This window comes from Enoplosus armatus, chromosome 12 (genome assembly GCF_043641665.1).
Source record: "Enoplosus armatus isolate fEnoArm2 chromosome 12, fEnoArm2.hap1, whole genome shotgun sequence".
Classification (NCBI taxonomy): domain Eukaryota; kingdom Metazoa; phylum Chordata; class Actinopteri; order Centrarchiformes; family Enoplosidae; genus Enoplosus; species Enoplosus armatus.
Window position 1 is genome coordinate 23,894,386 of NC_092191.1, and position 25,295 is coordinate 23,919,680.

At 42.5% G+C, this 25,295-nt stretch overlaps 2 protein-coding genes across 3 annotated transcripts; both read right to left on the minus strand.

The window, feature by feature from the left end:
- Positions 1–26: 26 nt before the first annotated feature.
- degs1 (delta(4)-desaturase, sphingolipid 1) lies at positions 27–12,076 on the minus strand. Its single transcript, XM_070915864.1, has 3 exons — positions 11,897–12,076; positions 3,678–4,420; positions 27–1,629 (listed from the first exon to the last, which is right to left on the minus strand). The coding sequence occupies exons 1-3, from the start codon at positions 11,976–11,978 to the stop codon at positions 1,483–1,485; spliced, it is 972 nt and encodes a 323-aa protein (XP_070771965.1). The 5' UTR covers positions 11,979–12,076; the 3' UTR covers positions 27–1,482.
- A 4,586-nt stretch (positions 12,077–16,662) lies between these two features.
- fbxo28 (F-box protein 28) lies at positions 16,663–22,802 on the minus strand. Of its 2 annotated transcripts, XM_070916305.1 has the most exons (7): positions 22,614–22,802; positions 21,412–21,521; positions 19,975–20,113; positions 19,255–19,450; positions 17,861–18,136; positions 17,796–17,821; positions 16,663–17,708 (listed from the first exon to the last, which is right to left on the minus strand). In XM_070916305.1, exons 1-7 carry the CDS (start codon positions 22,800–22,802, stop codon positions 17,625–17,627), a joined length of 1,020 nt encoding a protein of 339 aa, XP_070772406.1. In that variant the 3' UTR covers positions 16,663–17,624. The 2 variants fall into 2 exon arrangements, with proteins under 2 accessions (XP_070772406.1, XP_070772405.1); XM_070916304.1 differs by having other exon boundaries at positions 16,663–18,136.
- Positions 22,803–25,295: the final 2,493 nt, after the last annotated feature.

Sequence of the window (25,295 nt, forward strand, 5' to 3'; positions counted from 1 at the left end):
GTGTTATATATATATATAATGGCCTGTTTATTTCACATGTAACAAGCAAACAATGTCTCTTTAACCTAACAGAGGTTGGTGTGGAGGACAGACAGAATGTGGTTTTGGTCTCTGGTTGTTAAAGGAGGGAGCTGCTGCTCGACGTGACAGGCGGAGCAGTATGGGCGGAGAGGTGATGGATGACGTCAGAGTCGGTCTTAGTTTTTTCCCCCCTAATTCAAATTTCAACTCGGTGTTTTTATTTTCAGAGTCTTCATGTGGAAGTCAAGTCTTTGATGTACAGACATACATTTTTCATCAAAGTGAATAAATTCATACAGTTTAAACTCACAACCCACAAACATGGAATTGAAAACGAAAGCTCCAAAGGCACTGATGAGTCAACACGCTATCATCTCACATGCAACACAACCGAAGTCACAGTTTGTATGGAAGCGTGACAACAGAAGAAAAAAAGAAAGAAAGGGTCACAGGCCACTAAAGGTTCACTTCTACATTTAGCACATAAAGCAACCGATGCGAGCCTCTCCATAAACACACCCGCTCACACTCACACGTGACAGCAGTATGCTGCAGGACACTCGCTTCATACAGAGGGAATCTTAATGATGAGCGGATTCACTCAATGAGTTCAACTTTGGTCCACGCGCGCACACACGCACGCACACACACACACACACACACGATGACGCTGTCGACAAATAACAAAGCTAGCTTTCATGTTGTTGACCTTCCAAGTCCAAAATGGAGGAAGATGTCGTCCAAGTTCGTTCAGCTGTATACAATTAATCTCAGCGGACACCAAACGGCTCTGACATGGATGGTACAACAACCTGGTGGCCTTATTTTGGAGTTGTGCAGCTCTCTTGATGGCTAATTTCATAAGACTGGTCTATAGTTAGGCCTAATGCAAATTACAGCAGTTAAGCAAATCTAAAGACCGACTGAGCAGTGGGAGAGAGTAAAGAGAGTGTTCTGTTCTCTCACAGGCCACATCACGGACGGACTTTAAAACTTACTCGGCCAGCAGATCATCTCGGACCGCCGTCTAGTTTAAAACTGACCTGACTGAAGGACATATTGCGGCTGTATGGTGTCCAAAGCATTTGGCAAAATGAAATCCGAAAGAGATCCGGGGGGGGGGTGTCATAGCCATCCCATATTTTTTCTTTGTTCAGAACACAAAGCAAGTTAGGCGTCTATCTTAAGTTGAACTATTTGTTTGAGCTAAGCCAACGTCTTTCACACTAAAATCACACATCATCAAACTATTACATTTTCAATCTAACGTCACTTGCCGTGGTTCTTCTGACCTGGATGACAAACAACTGAAACTATTTTCTCTTCCTGTGGAGGAGAAGCACACATACAGACTTGTGTATTAATATGCAGAAGCCGTTAAGTTTATAGGACGGTGAGCCGTGCTGCTGTCGCGGCCGACGCTGCTGCTTTGTTCCAGAGCGGCTTTTTCCCCCACTGAAGTTACTCCTGTTTGACGTCTCCCTTCAGCTTCCTCTTGACCCGCGAGTACGGGCTCAGCGCGTCGTCCATGATGAAGTCGTACAGGACCTTCACCCACGATGTGTACTGTGGCAGGTCATCATAATACTCTGCTGCGATTTTCTTCACCTGGAAACGGACAAGAAACGCTGCTGAATGATGACATTTTAGATTTCAAAAGAGTTTGCACAGCCTGTAAAATGATCATTTTGAAGTAGTTTCACTTTTGCTTCCACACAAGTGAAGTGGGAGCTGGGTGCTGCTGATGTGGCTGGTGGTGCTGACCTGTGATTGATGAACTGTGGGTGGACAGAGCTGATGAAGCCTGTGGCTAGCAACATGTCTCATTCTGTAATAGTACCACTGTGAGATCCTTTTCAAAAACCATGTGTACTTGTTGTATAATTCTTCTCCCCAAATGTATCACTTTCAGTAGAAGGTGCTTTATAGTTTTACAGAAAAATGCTAATTTAATTCAGGTGTATTGAAAAGGACTAGCTAATGGGGAAATATAGACAGACAGTCACCAATTGGTCCACTTCCAATGAATTACTGGTGTAACCTATAGAACAGGGATACTCAACTTGCTTTGTGCGGGGGCCACTTTTGCAAGAGGACATGAGGCTAAGGGCCAGTTAATAAACAAACATTAATAGGCCTCAGGCCTTTCTGCCAGAAAGCCTGTCTAACACGTGGTTAACATTGTGTCACAGTTTCCTTAGGTTTAAACACCTAAACTACTTTAGGTTAGGTTAGGTTTAGGAAAAGATCATGGTTTGGGTTACAGTAATAAGTTAACGTTGACTTTTGGTTTCACGCGGGACACGAACAGCAGTCTCCTGGGTGTCAGTCCTGTCTTTCTGGCAGAAAGCCTTAAAAGGCAAACCTCTCCTCAGGTGCACATAAAATGTGTGTCACCGCCACAGATCGCTTATTGACAAAACTTCCCAGTGTGAATCAATTTATTTTCATTGTGAATTAGAGAATGGTCGGCTGGCCACCTGGCACCCTATCACGGGGCCAGATTTGGCGTCCTCTGGAGTCAGTATGCAGCAGATGTGCTAAAAAAAATCTGTCTACAGGCAACATACTGTATATGGAGAATAACATTTCTAATAATAAATGAATATCTACTGGGTTTAAAAGGAGCTTTTCTGTCAAGGAAATTTCAATTCTTCCAATAATTAGAACCACATTACATGAATAAAACTGGAAATAAAGCATTACCAAATGCACACACTAAGTTTGCACCATCTAAACCTTGTGCTGCGTCAGTCTTGTCTCGTGTCAGTATGGTAATGAAATGGAATGAACTGCTCTATCTCAGTTTGACCCTTTTTACAAGCCTGTCTCTGACGAGCCCCATGCGCGGGATGATGCTTTTAAAGCTCTTGTTAGTCAGTAAATAATTGTTTTATGGTGTGTCTTATCTTTGCTGCCAAAGATTTTAAGTGTATTTTACTGCTCTTACGTAAGACAGGTGCCAGGAAAATGTGAGGAAAAACTGTAGGTCCAGTAGTTTCCTAACCATGACTGTGGTTGGAGTTTTATTTTACTGAATGGAAACTGCTTATTTATGTTAGCACGCTTAAGGTCGGCATGCCATATTAGCATTAACGTCTGGGGACACCTGCCTTCTATAACATTTTACGATCTATCTATATGCACTGTGCTACCATTTTTGCACTTTTTTTGTCAGATGCTGAACTGCATTTTGCTGTACTGATGGTTAATCTGTTGAATCTAATCTTAATAGTCAGGGAAGAAAGAGTCAGATTGTAAGAAGCCTTATCTACGAATTTAACATAGAAAGCGAGACGAGCCGTATAAACAGTTTTCGGAAATCCTAACTCGTATCTCGAAGTTGAACTGTTCTCAGATGCTGATTTAATTCATGTTATCTCAATACCACTCACAACCCAAAACTGCCTTAGTCTCTGATGATGGGCTTAATAAACCAAAGTCTCAGTCTTGTTTGTTGATACTGTGTTCCTGATGTCTGTCCTCACCAAGCTGTTAATGCTGTGTGGTGAAGATAGACAATTTTGCCCACTGTGGTGGTGGTTTGCATAATTTGTTACCTAAAGAGGCCAAAACAGGATATAGTATGACCACCTTGAGACAGTTACGGTGACAATTACAAAAAAACAACAACATAAATGTACAGCTGTACTAACCATGGGCAGCCTGCGTCCCGGGATGCTGGGGAAGTCGTGGTGCTCATTGTGGTAGCCCACGTTGAAGGTGAGCAGGTTGAGGGAGCCGTAGTAGGAGTAGGTCTCGTGGCCTTTGAGGAACATGTAGTGCTCGGCTATGAAGTGACCAGAAATGGGGTGCAGGCCCATCCCCAGCATGGAGCCAGCCAGCATGTAGACCACAGGCTTGGCCCCCCACAGCCAGTAGAGCAGGGTGTTGAAGGTGAGCTGGACGGCCAGGTTGGTCACCTCCAGCTGAGTGATGGGTTTGGGGTTGATGCAGAGGGGCCGGACGGCATAGAACAGCGGCTGCAGAATGATCCAGATGAACTTGCGGAAGCGCGTGCAGAAGAACCAGCCCTCAAACTCAGTGGGGATGTCTACATCGACGCCATCTCCGCCCAGGTAGCGGTGATGGTCCAGGTGATAGCGTTTGAAGGAGGCCGAGTAAGGCAGGCCGATGGGTAGGTTGGCAAACATGGCAAAGTAGCGGTTCCACATGGCCTTGTTGTTTCCAAAGGCCGTGTTGTGGGAGATCTCGTGAATAGCAAGGGTCATTGAGTGGTTGATACAGCTGCCAAAGGCATAAGTCCAAAACAAAACCCATTTCCAGTCCAAGTCTTTGACCAGGTAGAAAGCTAAAAACTGTATAGCCACCATCATGCACACAATCCATTTCAGCCTCGGGTCAGGACCCATCAACGACTTGATTTCAGGGTATTTGGCTGTAGGAGGAAAAACAAGAGACTCGAGTTAAATTCAGGGAAGACTTAAGCATTTAAATGAAGTCTGCTAATGTTTCGATTCAAAAAAATATCAATGTAAAAACATTTATTTAGACTGAGAGAAAGTAATACATTGTGAAGAACACGGGACCGGGCCCACAGAAGCATTTCAATGTAGCCGAGCCATCTACTGATTGGCACCTTGTGCAATGTATTTTACCATTCCACCATTCTGATAAGTCAGAAGAAATCAGCTACAGTACATAACGCACTCTACATAACCCGATCTGCTGTTCAACTCAATCCTATTTTATGTATCTAGCAGCAAAACTTATCTCATGACACTTTGCATATAGAGCAGGTCAAGGCCGACTCTATTAGACAAGAACTTCTGCTGAATATTGTCAAAGGTTATACCAGGTTCCACATGCAAAACATTCAAAAAGCAGGTGAGACTTTTTACAAAAATGTCACTTTAGGAATGCAGAACTCTTTACAACCGCTGTGGAAGTGCTTTATCTCAGTTCCCCCAAACGGGCAGTCCTGTGAAGCTTGTAATTATTTGATTTTTTTGGATTATTTGACAGTGTCAGAGGATGTGTGTAACGCGTGAACCCTCTGTTTGCGCAGGAGCTGAACCAAACTGAGCATCTTACAAACATACAATCTGAGACAGCACTGAGTCCCAACGCTTTAGATATGTTTATGTTTTGTAATAAAAAGAGAATGATGAAAGGGAAACCAAGACACTTTATCAGCTTTCAGATACGTTACATCTTAACTGGTCATTCCCATCTGGAGATATTTATTTTATTGCAACTCAGCTTAGACTGCAAAATTGTAATTACAATTGATGTGAATAATGTTTCTTCTTGGAAATGTTATCCTTTTAATAATACCATTACAACATTCACTTGTAATTAACATGTAAAACCCGGGTATGTTGGGCCATGTATAGGTAGCCCATGTCATGCCAATACAGTTTGCAAATCAGTCAGGTCAGACTGCAGGCAGCTGATATGTTGTACTATATATTGTATAGTGACATTTGGCTCTCACCTCTCTTAACTGGGGCAACAATGGAGACCAGGGTTGTAACTATGCAGTAAATCCTGTTTATCAAACCGTTATCTTAATCCCTGATAAGAGGCTGAAGAACAGCAAACATGTAAGGGCATTTCAGGCGACAACGCTGACCCTGCTCACACCTGGTATCAACGCGCGTCCTGGGTGATCTGATAACAAGTGGACAGCGCCGATACCAGGTGTGAATGCACCCGGGACGCACTGAGACCCGATCGCTCAGACCACATTCGGAGGTGGTCTGGGACACATATGGCCACATTCTTTTAGCAGTGAGTACGCTAACTGTAGCTGCTGTGACCTCAGAGCACCGGGGGAGTGTTGGAGTTTACACCGCTAGCAGAGGAGGAGGTTTAATAAAGCTTTATTTAGGCTTTACAGCCAAAAGACTGGTAGCTAAGCTGAGCTAATTAGCTAATGGTAGCTACAGTTAGCGGTTGCTTTAGCAACAAGTAAAGCTATCTGTCCATCAGGAAAGTCCGTAAACCACCGAGGGTTGAGGCAGAGCAGCCGGAGGACACGTTTAAGTTTCACCAGAATCAGTGAATAAAGTTATAAAAGTTGTGTTTTTGTACAGTATCAGTGAGGCCTGGCCCCCAGAAACACTCCAGCGGCATCTAGTATTTTTCCAACCTAATCTGATAAACAGCAAGTTGATCAAATTCCGGTTAAAAACAACAACGTATTTGGCCTTTGCGAAGTGAGATCCGGTCACAAGTGGTCGCTGGAGACACATGTTGATGGTGCGCACAGACGTACACGGAGCTGTCCACTTGTGATCACCTAGGACGCATGTTAATACCACATCTGAACAGGGCCACTGTGGGGAGTCAAAGTTCGACTAGCCAGTGCAAATTATTACTAGCCCAGTATTCAGCCACATACCTTGCCCTTACATCACAACGTGACAAAACTCTCAGAGCACCTCAGATTTCTCTGTAGAACTGGCAGCCAGGCGGTTACAGTTTGAATGTTTCATTACAGCAGATGAGCGAGAGTTCAACATCAAATGGGTCAGGTGGCCGGGTCAGCCTCGATTCTCCAGCGGTAACAGCCAAGCTTTATCTCTTCCATTGTCGTAGCAATGTTTTGTTCTCATGGACAAAAATCAAACCAACCTGGCTTTGTTTAATGATGCAAGGCAATGTGGAAGCAGACACGACCCGGGAGCCCGGGGTTTAGTTGACTTCCCACATACCTTCGACCTCACTCTCGCGCTAGCCTCTCTGCACTAAGTCATTTATCAAATACAGGACCGCCCCTTCTTTCAACTGCACACAGGGCATCAAACAGTCTGGGCTGTATTACTGATCTACAGAACAATGCAAAGCCAGACCAGTTGCTGGAAGTGCAGGCTGAGGAAACTAAACAGTTGCCTGTAAATCATCAACAATAATAAAGACTTCTTATGTCATTGGAGCCTTTTAACATGATTTTTTAGCCTGGTTTTGTATTGATTCGGCCCTCTACCACTGTGTTTTTTTCTTTTTTTTACATTTACATGTGTTATATTTGTTACTCTGGTCATTGTATAGTCTAAACTGATTCACTGTGATGAACACATATCTATCCATTTTACTTTACGTAGCCCACTTTGATAGATAGATCAAACTCCACCTGCATTGGAAAGATTGTGTGACACAACCGAAAGCTTCTTTTTGTCAATCAATCTATCTATCTATCTATCTATCTATCTATCTATCTATCTATCTATCTATCTATCTATCTATCTATCATATGCAGCCCTTTGCCAGAATGTTTTAATGCATCTACCTGAAAAGACAAAAAGCCCTTTGTAAACAGAGATCCAGCAATACTGCTGTAAAGAAGGCCAGTCATTACGCCGGCTCTGCTTTTTTTCCACACTGAACCAAATAACACCAGCAGACTGTGTGACTGTAGATAGCATGCCGGCGTGACGTATAACACAACAGCGTCGCCGTCTAGTGTGCCCGGCTCCCCCATTTTACACAGATGCCGATTCCGTGTTTGTGCGTTTTATACAGACGCCGAGGTGCAACGTTCCCATCTTGAACAGGCTGTACACTTTCATGCATGGTAAGTCATGTCGAGCTGCGCGACCTGTGGCTGGCAAATATCCAGGTGTTGATAAGGCAATTGATGTGTTTAACAACTCGCTGAACATGGCCACATTACTGACCTTTAGACTTGACTTGAGTTATCATTCAAGTCAAGGAGGTGGTGGCACAAGGGTCATTTTCAAAACTATGAACTCCTCTATTCAAAAGGAAACTGCTGAACATCTGCCAGACTGCCTATCACTGATTCCCAGTAGGAACCAGCAAAGGCTCACATGGAGCGAGTGGGCGCATTTCTACTGTCGCACGGTATATGCAGTCATGTTGCCCTTCCCTGGCTGTCAGGGCCTCTTAGCAGATGTTTTGGATCTGGATCTTCGTCCTCCAGGAGAGTCAGCCTCTCCTCTCTGTTTGTTTCCTCTCTCGTCTCTGTGTGAATGGTGTGCTTCCTGAGTGTCCACACTGTAATTTTACATTGGTCTATTCTGTACACACGACATCTATTTCCTGTCCGTCGGTCCTGGGAGAGGGCTCCGTCCTCTGTTGCTCTTCCTGAGCTTTCTAACATTTTTTACCCGTTAAAAGGTTTTCTGAGGAATTTTTCCCTTATAATAGATAATGCTTCAGATTCAACTCTTTTCCACCCAACACTTTGTTATTCAAGCCCCTATACCCAAACCCCCCATCTCCATATTTGGTGGGACACTGCTTCCTAAAAAACTAGATGGAATTTCAAGATTCATTTATTCTACATCATATCTGTGTTTCTGTTCAGATGTGATTTTATCTCACTGCAACATATGCGACTGTGTGAAATCAAAGTGGTACAAACATTTTTATTTATTTGATTTTATTCTTTACCTCTCCCTTTCTGGATGTACATAGTTATGTTATGGCTCTTTTTTCAAAGCTTTCCCTTAAATAAGAAAAGAAATAGACTATGAGTCAATCTAAGAGTATATAAGGCTGAGAGACTATATTTTTGATACTTTCTCACTTTTTTTTCATTCTTGGCTTTGAAAATGTACAATATATGTGTGTATATATTTTTTTCTTTCAGTGCTTGTACATCCATATGTATGGCTTGTGGATGTAATAACAATGCATTTTGAAATAAATAAAAAAATATATGAAACTAACTAAATAAATAAATAAATATGGGCCCATATGTAACCGAAAGACATACGATGGAGTAATTAAGGCCATTTGCTTTGTTTCACTGGATAATGGCCACTGTTATTTTGTTCTCTGGTTCCGGGGCTAAGAAATTCATCTGTAATTACAGCCTTGATGACAGAAGATGTAACAACTAGGCCATTAGGCCCCATTACAAGAAATTACATTAGCAGTACTCTAAAACAGATATTGTTAAGACCAAATACTTATTTTTTGCAGGACAAAAAGGTTGAATATCTTATAAACAATTTGATTCTGCTGGCAAAATATTATTTACACAAATGTAGATTTTTAAGATCTCCTCCTCCTTGTCAAAATATATTCAAACACACATGGCTCCTTGGAATTGTATTTTGAGCCTCAAAATTCTGGGAGGTGCATGACCACACACCAGGCACAAGGAGGAGGACACTGCGTCAAGCACAAAGCTTAACTGGCTTAACTTAGCTTAACTTTAGTTCTTCAAGAGTAACAAGAAGAAGGGCTGAGTATAATACAATGAAACATAATGAATACAATCTCTGTCCATGATAAAATCTCAAGTCACACTAGGCTTTCGCTGCGCAGCCATTTAAAATTAAAGAGAATTCAAGACATGCAAAGAACAAACAAAGAAGCCCTCCAGGCTACATGTAGTGACCCATTTGCCTAACAACTGGGAGGTTACAGCAGAAAGGCAAGTCTCAGCAAATACGACATCCTGTAATTCTACTTACAGATCCTGGGTGAGGTCATCTGTTCATGTTTCTAAGTTTGTGTTGTCTGTTTCCTCTAATAAGGAAACAAATTAATCAACCATTAAGGAATACATCTGGGAAGCTTCTCTATTAAAGTTAAAGCTGAGTAGTGCTTGACATCCCACACATAGGCTCCATTTTTATTTTTTTTTAAATCAAGACGCACAATTGTCATTTCATAATGCACACAGACCAGCGGACCTTCAGTCCCGCGGAACACTACAGCGCGAGTTTTACCCGGGACGTTTTGGCAGCGCATCAGTTGTTGTCTATCAGCTGTAGCAACCACAGTAGTGACCGATTCCCGGTTAGTTACAGTGAAAATTAACAATGAATAGCGTCAAACTGTGCGCCAACATCACCTGGCGTCACCTGAATTTGTCGATTAGCGGATCAAGACAAAACCAGACTGTAAGGAGAGTGCTCCTCCCCACAGCGTCCAGGCAGCTTCTCACTGCAGATTCAGACTAAAGTAATAACTAATGCTACAGGAGTGTTTATCGCTGCAGACGGTGTTGTAGAGAATTGAGCTACAATGTGTCTTCAGTGTGCATGTTAGTCAGTCCTTTGTTCCTGCCCTGTGTAAACCAGCACAAGCTGCAGTTGTTCAGGAATTATCAACAGGTCAGAGTCTTATGATGGAGCATTACTGATATTTGTTATTACTTTTTGAATTGACAATATGTCAGTATTTGAGTGCATTAACTGTTACAGACAAAATTATGGCCAATGAGCAACTGTTGAATGTCTACATTTTTCAAAATAAATGACATGGCATTGTTTTTTGTTTTCCCTGCTGTAAAAACATAAACAATCCGTGACCCCAAAACAGAGGTTCATACCGAACAGTGAATTTTGTGTACCGTTACACCTCTCGTGTTGGATGCCTAGTCCTATTTAATGTGTTAATGTTAACGTGACACACCTTATTTTAAATTATGAGGGTAGTAGTTGGACTGGCTAGCTAGTAATGTTAGCCTCGACAGCGACCTGAACAGTGACGTATCAATAAGTTAGCTACCTAGCTAACATAACAGCTAAATAAATAACGTTAGGTCTCTCTGTGTTTGACTAGTTTATTACAGAACCTGCCCGTCACACGGCGCGCCACCCGCCGCCACAAGTAAATTCTCAACCTGTGGGAAACGCTGAACATTTTTGGATAATAGCGCCGTTTCTAATACCTGAGTTTCAGCACCAACACCTAAAAGATACTTTTAAATGTTCCATGTTTCCTGCTCTTCAGATATAGTCTGCTGCTTCCTTCACAGCACCCTTCCTATCTGTAGTGTAGCAGTGCCTGAGAGTCTCCTGATACTGCTGCATTCACTATGTACTAACATGAATAATTCAACCAGGCGACAGCTCTGCTGTCAATGAGTATCTTTATCCACGGCTCGGGTCTCACTCTCAACACAATGGCAGTACTTTGTGTTGACCAATTAACTTAAGTGTGTGTTATGTTAACAGGGAAAAGACATTAGAGATAGATATGCAGGGAACGTATACATAGCAAATCATCCACAACTAAGTCCTGATCCCAGAGAACTGAGGCAGACCACCTGACCCCCCCCCCCCCCAGAAAAAAGGGCACTTTGACACAAAGTAGGCCTTTTGTGTTTGCTGCCATAAAAAAAAGGAGCATTGCATATGGGGCTGCCATATCCAATTTCTTCTTTGTTAATGTTCATACAACAGTAACCGCTTACAGCGCTGTGTAGAGGAGATCCCAAGGTTTGTAAAAAGAGAGCAAAGACAGACAGGAGTATGTGTGACGCTTTAGTGTAAATGGCGGGTTACGCAAAAAAAAGACTGGGTCATTTTCTCCTAATGTGTGTATTTAACCGCGGGCTACTTAAAATAACTCTCAACAGCCAACAGAACACCAACTGCGGAACATTTTCAACATAAGTGTCAAAGCCTTGTGTTAGCCTAGTCTTCCGTTATGCTGTATCCATCCATGGCAGTGTCTAAACCGTTACTGCAACTTTACCGTGGGAAGCTGTGAGTTATGTCACTTCAGGGAGTGGCGAAATTCTCTGCCGCTGCATTGCTAACGTTAATATGGCACTTTAAGCTAATTAACCTAACTGCAACTAGCTCGTACGCTAACTATCTAGATTTGTATAACAGCCGTGGTGTTGGCTGTCTATCATTAAAACGGGCGTCAACTATTCACCAGCGTTTGACCTAGCTAAACTATGTCGGTTAGCTACACAAGCGCTTGTGGCCAACAACCGGGCGGATGTGAAACCGTTAGCTTAGTTACATTAGCAAACCGAGTCAGCTACTGTGGTGGTAGTATTACGTGCACCATTACACGTTTAGCTACCGTTAGTGACGTAAACCCAAATAGCCACCCAGCTGAGTTCACACAGTTACATTTAAGCGAAGTTAACTATAGGTTTATTCAGAAGTTGCTAACGGATAAGCTAGCTCACCCAGGATCTCTTTCCTCCTGTCGGCATGCGGCTGGTCCGTATACACCCATTCGTAGTCCTCGCGGGCGACCCGGTTCCCCATCTTTCAGATTACTGTTTGTTTTTGTTTTTTTTAACAACTTGTTAGCCAAACAGTAAGAACTTCTCCGATTCTTTCTCCTCTCCTCTGTGGTCCTTCTTCTCTCCTCTTTCCTCAAACTCTGAGAACCCGCCCGGCTGACCTGCCCGAACATCAGCCAGCTCTGCCCCCTTGCTCCGGCTCCTCCTCCTCCCGGCTGGCCGATCACTGTTATAACAGGTTGAATCACAATTACATAACAGCTCGTCCTCCTGCTCTTATGAGGCTATTTACCACTGCAGCTACGAGCCTGTCAGCCAGCTGATATTCCTCTTAAACTAATGAGAGCTTTATTGAAGTATTGCTTTTAATAGCTACAGTTACTTATATCATACTGTGGAAGCATTACACTGTATTGTATTATTTATGTTTGTTTAATGTTCTTGCTTATTGACTATTTTTAATATATCTTAATGAAGTATAACTTAAAAAAAAATGAGCACAATGAAAATGAGTCAGTAAAAGGTAGTGGGGCCCCTATTTTACCATTGTATATACACGGACGACCCACTCCAACTCACCCACCAACCCTTATTATATTCATTGCATAAAAAAACAATAACAGCACAGAACAATTAACTGTTCAATTAACCCAAATAGTGAACTTAATACCTGCCTCAGTTTGTGTAAAACTAGCAATTTGTATGCAATTCTGAACAGACTGTTTCCTGTGGAACTTGTAATGTATCAGATGATGTTTCTTTATATTGTTGACAGGTTCCAGGCAAATGTGAGATTCAGGTTCAGTTTTATTTTACTGAATGGAAACTGCTTGTTGATGTTAGCACACTAAGGTTAACATGCAATATTAGCATTCATCTCTGGGGACAACTGCCTTCTGTAACTTTACTGATCAGCTCGACTGTGACGAGCCGAGTTTTTGTTGCGATTTGGCGCTATATAAATGAAATGAAATTGAAATTGAACATAATCCTAGTGTAATTCTTCAAGCAGCCCGGCTTTATAATGAATAAATAAAGATATATAAACTGACTTTCTAACTAATAACCCTTAAATTGAGTTATCTTCTTCACAGAAATTAATTAAATGCATGCATATTGAATATTCTATCAAAATGATGACACCCTTAAAATCAAGAGGTCGCCCAATGGTGTGGGAATATTTTACTGCTGCTTCTGTGTGAACCCTTCCAATTTTGGACTGGTCAATTTTTTCACAGTCTGTAATATTATGGTCTATCTGCAATTAGAGACAAGTCAGGAGGAATACCTGAAGGCTGATAGCCACCAACCAACAGCTGATGTCCACCATGTTTACCATGTTTATGACTTGTGAGCTTTCACGTTGCAAGTGCAACTAAAAACGTTTGTGTGATTGCAGAGCTGATCGTGAGAGGGTTAAAATACTTGTAAGCCTACGTTGACAATATCATACCATGTCCGTGAAATTTGAGCTGAATCGCCTTAAGCGACGTTTCCAGTCATAATTACAATTTGGATATTGATGTGAAAGGTATTTACAAGTTGATAAAAGTTAATATTTACTCTGACATGACAGGAATGCGGCATAACAAAAAGATCCTAATGCATCGCTTTGTGGGAAATGTAGGGTCCAGTGTTTTGGAGCTTGTGGTAAAAAGTCAGGATATCTCTCCTCTGTTACTTTTAATTTGGACCATTCTTTTTCACCATGCTGTCTCAACGACTATTGCATGGATTAGCATACAATTTGGTAGAAGACACGTTCCCCTCAGGGTGAAATCTAACAACTGTCTGGCTTTTCATCCAGCACCATCATCAGGTCAAAAGTTTGAGTTTGTCCAGTCCTATGGTTTAGGGCCAAATATCTACAAAACTAGTGACACTCCCATCAGCCTCAGCTGTACTTTGTTAGTGCTAATGTTGCTAACACACTAAGATGGTGAACATCTTAGCAATCTTGAGCAATTAGCTCAAATGACCACCGGCATCACTGAGCCTCTGGCATGGCTGGAGACTGTTCGTCCACCAACTTTACAAAAGTCCAAAACTAAATCATCATATTTCTATGTAAATAACAGAAATCAACCCGCAAAGTGATTGAGGATGTGGAACATTACCGTAAAAATGGAGGCTGTAATGGATGGGTGTGAACATACACAGACACGCGGATAAGTTAAGTTGAGCTTTAATAGGTTTGATTTGTACATTTTTAACAGTAATGTGTGCAACAAAACCGTACAGTTGGCCCCAAGTTGGCCAACTCAAAAGATAAGTTTTCTTGGGATACAGACATGAAATAATTCACAATCTACACTTTAAAGTACATGAAGATTACAGTACAATTTTCTAAACTGAGACGCAGTCTCAAAATTAAACCACTAGATTACATCTTCTTGTTGTTTTTCTGCCCAGTGTCATTATAATACAGGCTGTTCACCAAGACGTGAACTGCATTTCCGAAGTTTCTTCACCAAGAAAAGTTCATGCCATGAGTGGTTCAGGTCATCTCCTACGAACAGAAAAGCTTCAAACAAAAAAAAAAAAAAAGAAAGCAAAAAGTGCAGCCACAATATGGGCTCACAGTTAACCTAGCCTCACAAGGCAAGAGACGAGTGTGTGCTAGAGAGGGGAGCGTCAGAGCCGGGCTCGCTAGGCACGTTGCGTAGCAAATTACGCAAGGGCCCGCATCCCAAAGTGTCAAAGCGGGTGTCAATGTCACGAAAAGAGAAAAAAACAAATAAAAAATTAAAAAACAGCATGAGAGTGAATTTCGGGAACGGGAATCAGGTAAAGTTTGATGTCAGCAGACAACAGTAGCGTTGACATTAGGTTGGTGCTAGCTGGCAGAGCGTCTCTTGGGCCGGTCTGTGTCGCGCTTGCTTGCGTTCGGTGACTTTGTGACCGACGTAGGCGCACATGGGCATACTGGGCAATATGGATGCACATCCCTCAGTAAATAATAGCCAAAGCTAATTGTATAATATTGTGAGGACCGGACTAACCAGGCACCAGAGCCAAAGCTCAGTGTTGTTATGTTCTACAATTTCGCATTTACATTAATGTTGATATTCATAGAAAATATTCTATTCATTAAATATTGTTTTCTTATACCTCATTGTGTTCTCTGTGTGCCATTCATTTCCAGCACCCCCTCTACTGTCACAGCAAACCAGGCATGAGTTCTGGAAGTTCCCTTACACTAATTGCAACAGGCTGACTATAATTTCAAAGTTTGTGTTATAAAAAAAAAATAAAAAAAGGGCCAAAAAATATTTTCTCACTTCCCTCTGGGTGGTTCTATTCATCCATTCACTTTTCCTTGTTTTCAAGAAAAAACAAAACAAGCTGCATGGCACTACAGGAGTGAGAACGTGTGTAATTTGCCTGAACAGACCCTTTAAATGTCATTACATATACAGTACTTTTTAAAAACGTTTTACATCATTTCTACTTTGACTTTTGGAGGACCATACAGGTATTTTTCCTCTGTTTCCACCCATTTACTACAATGACTTAGCCTGAGAAAGTGTCTCGAGTCCAGCTGGCGCAATCCAAGACTTTATCGTGTCAATGATGATCTGACTCCAAACTCCAAAACCTCAAGAACTACTGAGCGTCAAAGTTCGTTTCTTGACCTTGGAAATAGACCAAACTAGCTCTTGAGTTTTGGAAACGACGTACAAGTTTGATGGAAAAATATAAATCAAGGTCCACTTACAAGGTCCCGTGATGCGCTGAAGAAGCTAGCAAGTGACTTTGGGTTCAAATTATTTCATCAAACCATTTACACTTTGACAATTATCTTAACTCAAGGCCAATTCGGTCTTCAAACTGCTATTTCCAATGATGAAGACCATGGGATGTGGCTGAAAGCCCTGGTAAAAAAAGTTAGTAAGTGGACCTTGAGTTAATATATTAAGTCAGACTCAAGAACAATTGAACCTAGGAATTATAAAATGAAGCATGATTGCGCAATTGCACGGCCTATTCCTCTGATTTTGGCAGACAGAAGAGGAGAAATTTGAATGAGAATGTTTCCAGGAAAAGTTGTCATGTTTTCCTCCACAGTTTGAAAATCTGAAGTCATAACGTGCACGTTTCTGCAGTGAAATGAATGGAAATCCAATGAAGTAGAAACAACCCATTCAAAGAACTGTAACACTCAGTGCACTTTGTGAACTGTTCAGCTATATATTATTGTAGTGAACAGGCTGAAATATGTAAAAACACTGTATGACCCTCTTAACGATAGATGCCAGACATTGTTTTGCCTGCTCTTGCTGAGAACCTTTGGGGGGAAAAAAAAAATTTGTTACACACACACACTAGAGCCATGGGTCCCGTTATCTAACTGCTGCATTTCTAAGGATCAGAGGACAATAATATCTGTCAGCGGTCGCCGAGGCACAGTGGAAAGGAAAATCCCTTCACAAATAACACGTTCTGCCCTCATCCGGGCAGGGAAGGCAGGAGTCAACAGGTGACTCTTCGACTAATGCTACCGAACAATGCCCTTTTTCCTTCTTAAAAAAACAAAAACAAAAAAAAAATAGACCCCCATCCTTCCTTTTTATGTTGATTCAAGAACTGATCAGATTGAACTGAACTGAGCAGCAATTTTGGATAGACTAACCATGGTTTCTGGCAAGGAATATAAATGACTTATTACTTTTTACATGATTCTTTTTTTATTGCACTTAGCCGAAGTTAGGAAGAAGCAACTGTGGATTTAGACTTCATACCCAAGTGATCACTGATTACCAATAACATGCAACTTCAATTCAGTTAAGATTGTACTTTAAGGCCTGTCACGACGATTTTTACTGCGATATCCTATTAGTTGTGTATGTTTCCAAAATAAAATCTCTTGGTAGATTTCATTTCGAAACATATGGAGCTTCTTAGAAAAGCATCTTACATTAAAAAGCTGTACAGTCACTTTAACCTTCAATAAATAATCTTTGATGCAAACGGCCGACCAAACTGCCTGATTTAGTTAAGAGGCTTGTAAGGATAAGTCTGGTGATATTCTATGTTTTTCTTCTTCGTCAACAAATCCTGCGTGCAGAGCCAAACCAACAGAGAATGTATCCTAGTAACAAGTATTTTGTGAGTATCCAAACACATCGTCGATCCACACTGGGTGACATGTTCCTTCATTACCATGAACACACACACACACACAGTTTATTTGGCCTCAGTCCCACATACACCGTCCTGTGGTCCCAAATACTCACTAGAGCACCAAATGTGGATTCATCCGCCGCTGAAAATAATCGAGCGGTTGTTAACAACGAGTGTCCGGCTGTTTTAGGAAATTTTAAAACGTGAATAATGAATATTTGTGACCCTTTTATTTTGATTCATGTCTTCAGTGGGAACCAATGGGCTTGGGGCTGAGAGCCACAGACAGGGTAGGGGAGTCAGAAAGTACTGAGAGACCGACTCACACGTTGTTGGTTTGGGTATTTTCATGGGATTTGTTAAAAAAAAAAAAAAAAGAAGAGAACACTGGTAAAATGTACAGGGATAGTCCTGACTCATCTCACGGACAGTACAGGTGATAAGTGTTGGTGGCGTGGGGTGCGACACGTGGAACTGGGGTGTGATCAGTCCGACCTCAAAACCAAAAACAAAACTTGACCAACTAAATGACACACTGAGTCTCTTATTTCTTGCTGCGCAGCCGTTTGGACTGTCGTGGAAGGTCTGAGCTCTTTCTGGTGCGTTTGAGTGATGACCCTCCCTCGCCCTCTGGCTCTCTGGGTAGAGAGGCCGCGGCAACACTGCCACTTGCCAACGCAGTACCAGACGTGCTGGCAGCAGTGGAAGACACGGCAGTGCCGCTGGATGTTGAGGGGACAGCTGTGCTGGGCCTGGGTCCTCCCATAGCAGCGGCACTACTGTCCATCAGTTCGCGGAGCTTGTGCTCCAGCTCGGCAAGGCGGGCGTTCTGCTCGCCGATCACCTGGGTCTGTTCCAGCAGCTTCTGCTCCTGGTCCTGCAGCTGCTTCTGCTGCTCCAGCTGCTTGACGCGGATTTCCTGCATCTCCCTCCGCAGCACTGTCATTGACGCCCCGTTCACCTTCACCTGCTGCTGCACCTTGGTCATCTCAGAGCGCGACGGCGTGTTCTTGGCCAGCAGGGACATGGTGGTCAGGGAGGTAGATGGACCTGCCACTGAGGGAACAGGACAGAGAGTCAGAGGTAAAAATGCAGCAGGCTTATATTGAGCGTGAGAAGTGATCTTTGTTTGCAAGACCAGAACAAGGAGACCCAAACCATGCCAAAAAGTATGCCACAAAAAACAAATTATTTTATTATTGATTAATCTGTCAGTAATTTGTTCAATTAATTCATTGTTTTGTAAATAAAATGCCCCAAAAATCAATGATAAATACCCAACACAATTTCCGAGAACAAAAGGTGACATCTCCCAAAGATATTCAATATAAAACAGCAACAAACTGAAAGCCTTACACTGGAGTGTCAATGATACACGAGCGGTTGCAGCTAATACAAGAATGAAGCAGAAACCAACAGAGTGTGTCGTGTACAAATACAACTGAAATACTGGGGCCGCGTGATTAAATGCAGCAATGTCTAGAAGCATGAACGAGTAGATCAATAAATCACAGACAGCCATTCTGTTTCATTATTGGATGTCTGTCTGTTCTCTGCTATGTACATGTGGATTGTGTGTTCATTAGAGGAAGGTAAACAGACTGCGTCATGCCCAAGTGATCAATATTTCACGTTACCAAAGAAACAAAACTGTGGTGCTTTTTGACAACCACCACTAGATGGCGCTGTGGTAGCGCTGCCGCCATTTTGGACTGAAAAACGCCAACAACCGTGTGTGTTGAGTGTTGCAGCATTTAAACAAACACACTCTGGCTATATGAGAATAATAACAATGAGTTGTAGAGTGAAGCTGGTGTTACTATCATTTCCAAAATGTCAAATAAGGCATTGATTTGGTATCCATGTATTGATTCTTGTGACATCCCTAATTTTCTTTAAAAGAATAATTCCCAAACTGGGATCCTAACAGAAAATACACAATTTGATTTTGACAAAGTTGAAAAAAAAAACTTGTTTTGGTTCAATTATTCATGAGACTCCAGTGCTTCTATGTTGAGGACAATTAAAGAAATCATTAAAAGAAAAAGACTGAAACCGCAAGAGCTGCTATTTTTTTTTTTTTTTACAACATATTGTTTTTGTCTTATTGAGAGCTGCGTTGGGTTCTTTGAACTCTTAACTTTACAAGCCGGGACAAAACACGGGTCCGTTACCTGGTGCGGAGCCAATGAGGCGGCCGGACAGGTCGGCCCCTGGCAGCTTCTTCTTCAGGATGGGGACAATCTTCTCATCAAAGTACTCCATGGCCATGGAGGAGATATCCCTCAACTCCTGCAGAACCTCATGAGCCCGCTGGGGGGCTCGAGTGGAGTTCACGTAGCGCAGCACGCGGTAAATCTCATCTATCACCTGAGGACACACAACAGTGCGTGATCAGGACATTGCAAATAAGGAAAGTTGAAGTCAACACATGTTGTATAAAGGTTAGGTCCTGGTCACCGTACATTTGTGATAACTCCACCTCTTGCCCAATCAGCTAGGGATCGGCTATAATATAGCTAGTATTGTTTTCACAACTAAATGCTCAAATTGTTCTGAGCAGATAATACAAAAATGCGCAGACAGCGGCATATTCTTGATTCAGATAAGAGCGTTAAAAATCGATTAGAAAAACCTCCCATCGAGACTTTCAAGCGAAACAACAATGTAAGAGATTTGTTGGTTAAATCTGATCTTCCTCCTTCTAACATCTCCTCTTGTATCTTCCTCACAGGGTGGGTAGAATCTATTGAGTGTGTAACTAAGACATCCCGCCACGGCATAAAAAAAAGACCAATCAATGTGAGCTTCGCTGCTGTGACGAGGCGTCTCCATCGGCCCTCTGTACGACTGCTGTTGCTGCCGTTTCACGGACCAGAGGCGGCTCAGCTAACCTTTCCGGGGATGAAGCAGCAGAGGTTGGAGTCGACGTATTTCATGAAGGTCATGTTGAGCAGAGAGAGGCGCGTCTCCACGGCAGCCAGGATGTCAGCGTGACGGGCCAGTGAATGGTTTCTCCTCTCCGATTCTCGCCTAGAGACAATTCATGACAAAGACAGTGGTTTTCAACTGAGAGCAATGCATCATTCATACCTGGGCACGACAACTTCACCGATAGCTTTAGTTTTGAGGAACCGAATGTAACACAATGGAATGTGTCCATGCCGTACCAAGATGAAAAGGTTTTCATTGGGCAAGAACGTGTCTGACTACACTGTGAGCTGTACAAGCAACATGGCCTGTTGAATACATTTGGAATATAAACCAAGCAGCCAGCCAGCTGTGGTTCTTCACTTAAGAGTAAGAGAACAAAGAACTCAGAGGGGACAGACGCCTCCTCTCCGTGTCCAGTGGACGCCAGATGCATTTCAGCTGCGTTTCTCAGTGGTCTGTCCATAGACTGTATATAAAGATGGACGACATGACAGCTCCCCCAAAAGTGAAGCCAAAAACACAAAACATCTTGATTGCCCCCCAGTGGCTGGCTGCAGTATCGGTCAAGTGCACGTCAAATACATTTTTCCCCCCAAAGATGGTGGTTTCTGTCATTTTCAGGTAGTTCTTATCAGGCTGATGTTTTTTCGAGTGTTGGTTTTTTCTGATAAGTTTGGTTTTTTAATTCGTTATTTGATGCTATAAAAAAAACGGGGTGAAATGTCACGATTGACAGCTGAAATTGACTGCGGTGTGCTCGCTATTGGGTGGGGCGGGTGTGCGGGCGGAACCTCGATACCGCAGCTCCACCCCCCCCCCCGGTCACCACTGCGCAGACTCTGGGAGGAAGCGGAGACGCGTCAGCCATCTTTATAGTCGTATATATCGTCTGTGGGTCTCATGTACACTGGCAACCACCCAAAGGATCCTTTCAGGCGTCGATGTTCTTCTGACTATTGTTATTGGTCTGTAAGCACTTACGGCCTATGTTCTGCGGCTGAACGCATCCAGAGTAGAGATTGGACTGAAGCTGCTGCTGCTGCTGTTAATTTGCTGCCGACATGTCGCTTTCACTACACGGCCAAGTGCATACAAGTTGTAAGCTCAGCGACAAGGTTTGCTCATGTGCCGTCAGCCTCAGAGTCTTAAAAATTAATTAAATTAAATTAATGCGAGATACACATTCAGTTTTGTATTCTAATAATGATCGTTTTAAGAAGTTAAGAAATATATTACTATAGAAAAAAATCGTACACCTATTTATTTCAGAAAATCTTCCTATCAGAAACTTACTGTATGTGCGGCGTCACTGTTATTCCACAGTGTGTGGCTAGACCTCAACAGCAGTGAACACATCTATCTGTCTCCTGAAGAGCTTGTACTGGTGTGATACTGACCTGGGCAGCTGGGCTTTGACTTGCCTCTGGCACAGACTGTGGTAACGCTCCACCTTCAGGAAGCCCTGATTCAGGACACGTTGGCAGATCATGTCCATGCGCTTACACACCTGGAGAAAACAAATGAACAACAGTTACTCTGTTTTATGAACATGTACACGAGTCAAACAGTGTTGTACTTCTGCTTCCAGCAACAGAGAACCTCCATCGCCACTTCAGCGGGAAGACATTTGCCTACATAGGGTTATTTTTACCAGTATTTTAGACAGAGGACAGTACCTCTAGTCTCTAGTATCATTTTTTTTACTTTTAACACTTTGGAAGTGGCCGTTGCATGGTCTTCAAGACATGTTCACCATCCTCTTCTAACCTCCCACTGCAAAACTATTTCCTCCAGTGTACAGTGAACAGGATCCCCATGTCACAATGCTCATGTGCATTTCTTGACCCATTCACTTACCATGTTTGTTTGCAGAGACAATCTGAGAAGAACTGACTCAAGAGTCACATTTTTTCCTTCCTCTCTGTCATCAGTTATAGCTGTGACTCAAGAATCAATGCAAGCCCACAGGCCTAGCACGGGGGGGGGGTCTATTACCTGAATCTGCCCATGCAAAATAGGAATTACATAAGAAGCACGGACTGAGGCTGGTAATTTTACATAGCAAAAAAGTGTAATAAGGAACACAACTGCTGCAGCAAAGTCGCTAATGTTGGCAGAATTATATGAAGGGACTATAGGAAGAGCTGCAGTGAAAAAGAACAGCCAGCGTGCAAACCGACCAGTTAATGATCTCCAGCTAATCTCACCAAAATTCTATATCCACAAGCAGCTGGCTATGTCTGAAGTTCCGGGATAACTATAAAAAGGAACAAAACATACCAAGAATCTAATTTAAGACAGTTCGGGTTCATCCTTTCTCTTATCAACATTCATCTTTTGGTGCGTTTGCGGTGTGTCGTGTATTCCAGCCTCTGCTCAGCTAGGCTGTCCTGCTAATTAGATAATAGCACAATGAGCACTGCGTGCCATTCGTGCAATTAGACGGCCACAAAGACATTAAACACGGGCTTTAAATACTACCCACAATTATTTCTACGAAGATTTGACAAAACTAGTGTCCAAAAACGAGCGGTGCATGTGGCTAGCATTAGCTTTGTTCCCCTTCTAACGTTACTTAGCTTGTTTTTGTTCTCCTTACCGAGCGCAGCAGGCTGATTTCATCGTAAGACAGGAAATTGAGAATGGTCTCAATGGCCACAATGGGTAGCCCTAACAGCGGATTGTTCTGGTGCGGTTGGTCCGGTGGAGGGGTGGACTGTCTCGGTGACACCGCGTCTGAGTCCAAGGACCCAACACATCCATCAACTCTCTCTACGACGGCCGCCATCTTGCTTTGCTAAGGAGGAGGCGGAAGTGACGTTTCAAAGGGAAGCCAGCGTGCCATTTTTTCCCAAGTGATATAAATAATTGTTTAAAAAGAAAGGGATGACCATTAAGAGACTAGATACAGGCACAAAAGACCAGCTTGTGATGGAGGAAAATATTAAAACGGATAGGAGCAAGGGGAAACAAAGGAAGTCTATTCTACGGTGGCCCTGAGGGTCAAAACAGACATTTCAGAAAACACAACATTTCAGAAAACACAAAGACATTTCAGAAAAAAATAATATTTCACTAAACACAACAACATTTCACAAAACATTTGAGTGGGTTTTGGTTGCATGTAGGTAAACAGTCCGTGTGGAGGGCAAAAGAGGCAGAATGCATTGGCCGAAATACTCTTGGAACCCATCGGCTATAATCTGACAATGATTTAGCTTTTCATCAATCTCGGAACCCTGGACAGTAGCTTTTTATTAGCTTTTTCTTTAAATTGTCCTCAGATGATAGTAGATGGGTTCTGGGGTTTGTAATCGTTCTGCACACAATGACCGCTGCACGGAAGCACATAGAAGTGGGAAGCCTTTCTGCCAGAAAGTCAGGGAAGTCAGGTGACGTAGTATAAAGAGCCACAAAGTCCATTTTGGTAAAAGAATGTGGTGGATGAATGGTCAAACACAGACCGGTCATCCAGGAGATTAAGATTAAATTTCTGTGCGAGGCCAAATGTGCCTTATTATTTCCTTTTTTTAATCTTCTTCAGTTTTCAGTTGCAGTTTGGTTAGGTTTAGGAAAAGATCATGGTTTGGGTTAAAATAATAAGTCATCGTTGAACTATTACTTTTGGTGCCTAAACCTAACCAAACTGCGAACGTTTCACAACATTAACCACACGTTGGGAAGGCAAACTTCTCTTCTTCCACGTGCCGCACGGAAGAAGAGATCATGGCCCAGATAAGGTGGATATCCGCTGGCTACACTGGAACATTGGCCCGTTGCCCCCAGAGGCTAAATTGACGTCAAACAATAGCCGATGGGTTCTGAGATTGACAATTTATTAACAGTTACAACTGCATACTTGGATTATTGTGAGAATTTATTGACAGTTTTGCAGATGACTTACTAAGTCTTCACCCTTTAGTAATGGCTTACAAACATTTATATCTCTCTACTTGACAGTTTAAGTGGGGAACTCATGGCCCAATATCAACGACTATCAAAGATGACTTTATAATGACTCAGCAGCCACAGAAATTGTTCCCAACATGGCAACCCTAAAGGCTTGTAACTGATAAAGAATTAGTAAATGGTTTATTCTGTGGTACAAAGATAGACTGGACATTCTTAGGACATTCTTCTTAAATATGTTTTCACTTTCGATGCATGCCTGTTACCAAGCATGGCATGCATCATTGAGGATACTGGATGTGTCTTATTTTTGCTTTTTCATTTTCTTATCACAGCTTTCAAAAACCCATTATTTGGGTTATCTGGGCTATTTAATTGCACCAGCACAACCCCCTTTTCAATTCAAGCATTATGTTTTGTTATTTTGTTACTTGTACCAATAAATAAAGACTTTGCTGTCATGTCTGTATCTTCATTTAAGTGTATGGGGTAAGCAGGAGAAATGTTTTCATAGCTGAATGGGAAGTTCTTTAACGTGACCTGGGTTGACTTTCTAGTTGGTATAAAGCACTGCAGCAGTGCATTTCTCACTGTTTTGTCTTTTGGCCACCCAAGAATTACATGTGTCCAAAAGGCAATACTGAAACATGGGCGATGATGTTGACTTTCTTTGGACTTCTCCTTGTTACGTGCCAGGCAGGGGCAAAGTGCCATGTGTGTTTTCTCCCTCCTGCTTGTCTTTTTTTCTCCCTTTCCCCAGTTTCTCTCCAGGTGCTAACGTGATCAGTTTCCACCTGTGCCAGTCCGGCCGTTCATCGATTCCCTTGGATTTCAGGCTGGCCAGAATCGAAGGAGTAATGGCTCCAAATAGAAATGTTTTCACATACGAGCTGCCAAAAAATCAAAGACAAACTATGGTTAAACGCGATAAGACGAAAGGATTGGACTGAGGTGGTCGTCAGAAACGCTCGCGTTTGTAGCTCACACTTCGTATCACGTAGGGTTAAATAAAGTGTTGTATGTTGTAGGTATGGATAACGTCATGTGTCTGAAGGTTTGTTGTGCCCACCTCATCTACTCCCTATTTGGGAATAGGGGATTTCTCGTTACGTTAACCGTTTTAGCTCATAAGCTAGCTTTGTTAGCTACTTGTGTGGCCAGAGACAAAACTCATCTGTTAAATCTTTGCATTTCAAGTCTTGAATCTGACCATTCAGGACATAGTTATAGGCATTTAAAGATTTATACGCCCTCAGTTTCTTTTCACTATACACGCTTGGTTTCTCTATCAGGTAAGTGTAACGCTAAATGTCAGCCCATGGTAAATTCTGTCAGATCGTGAGTGAGCGTGTTAACTTTGACCGAATGAGTG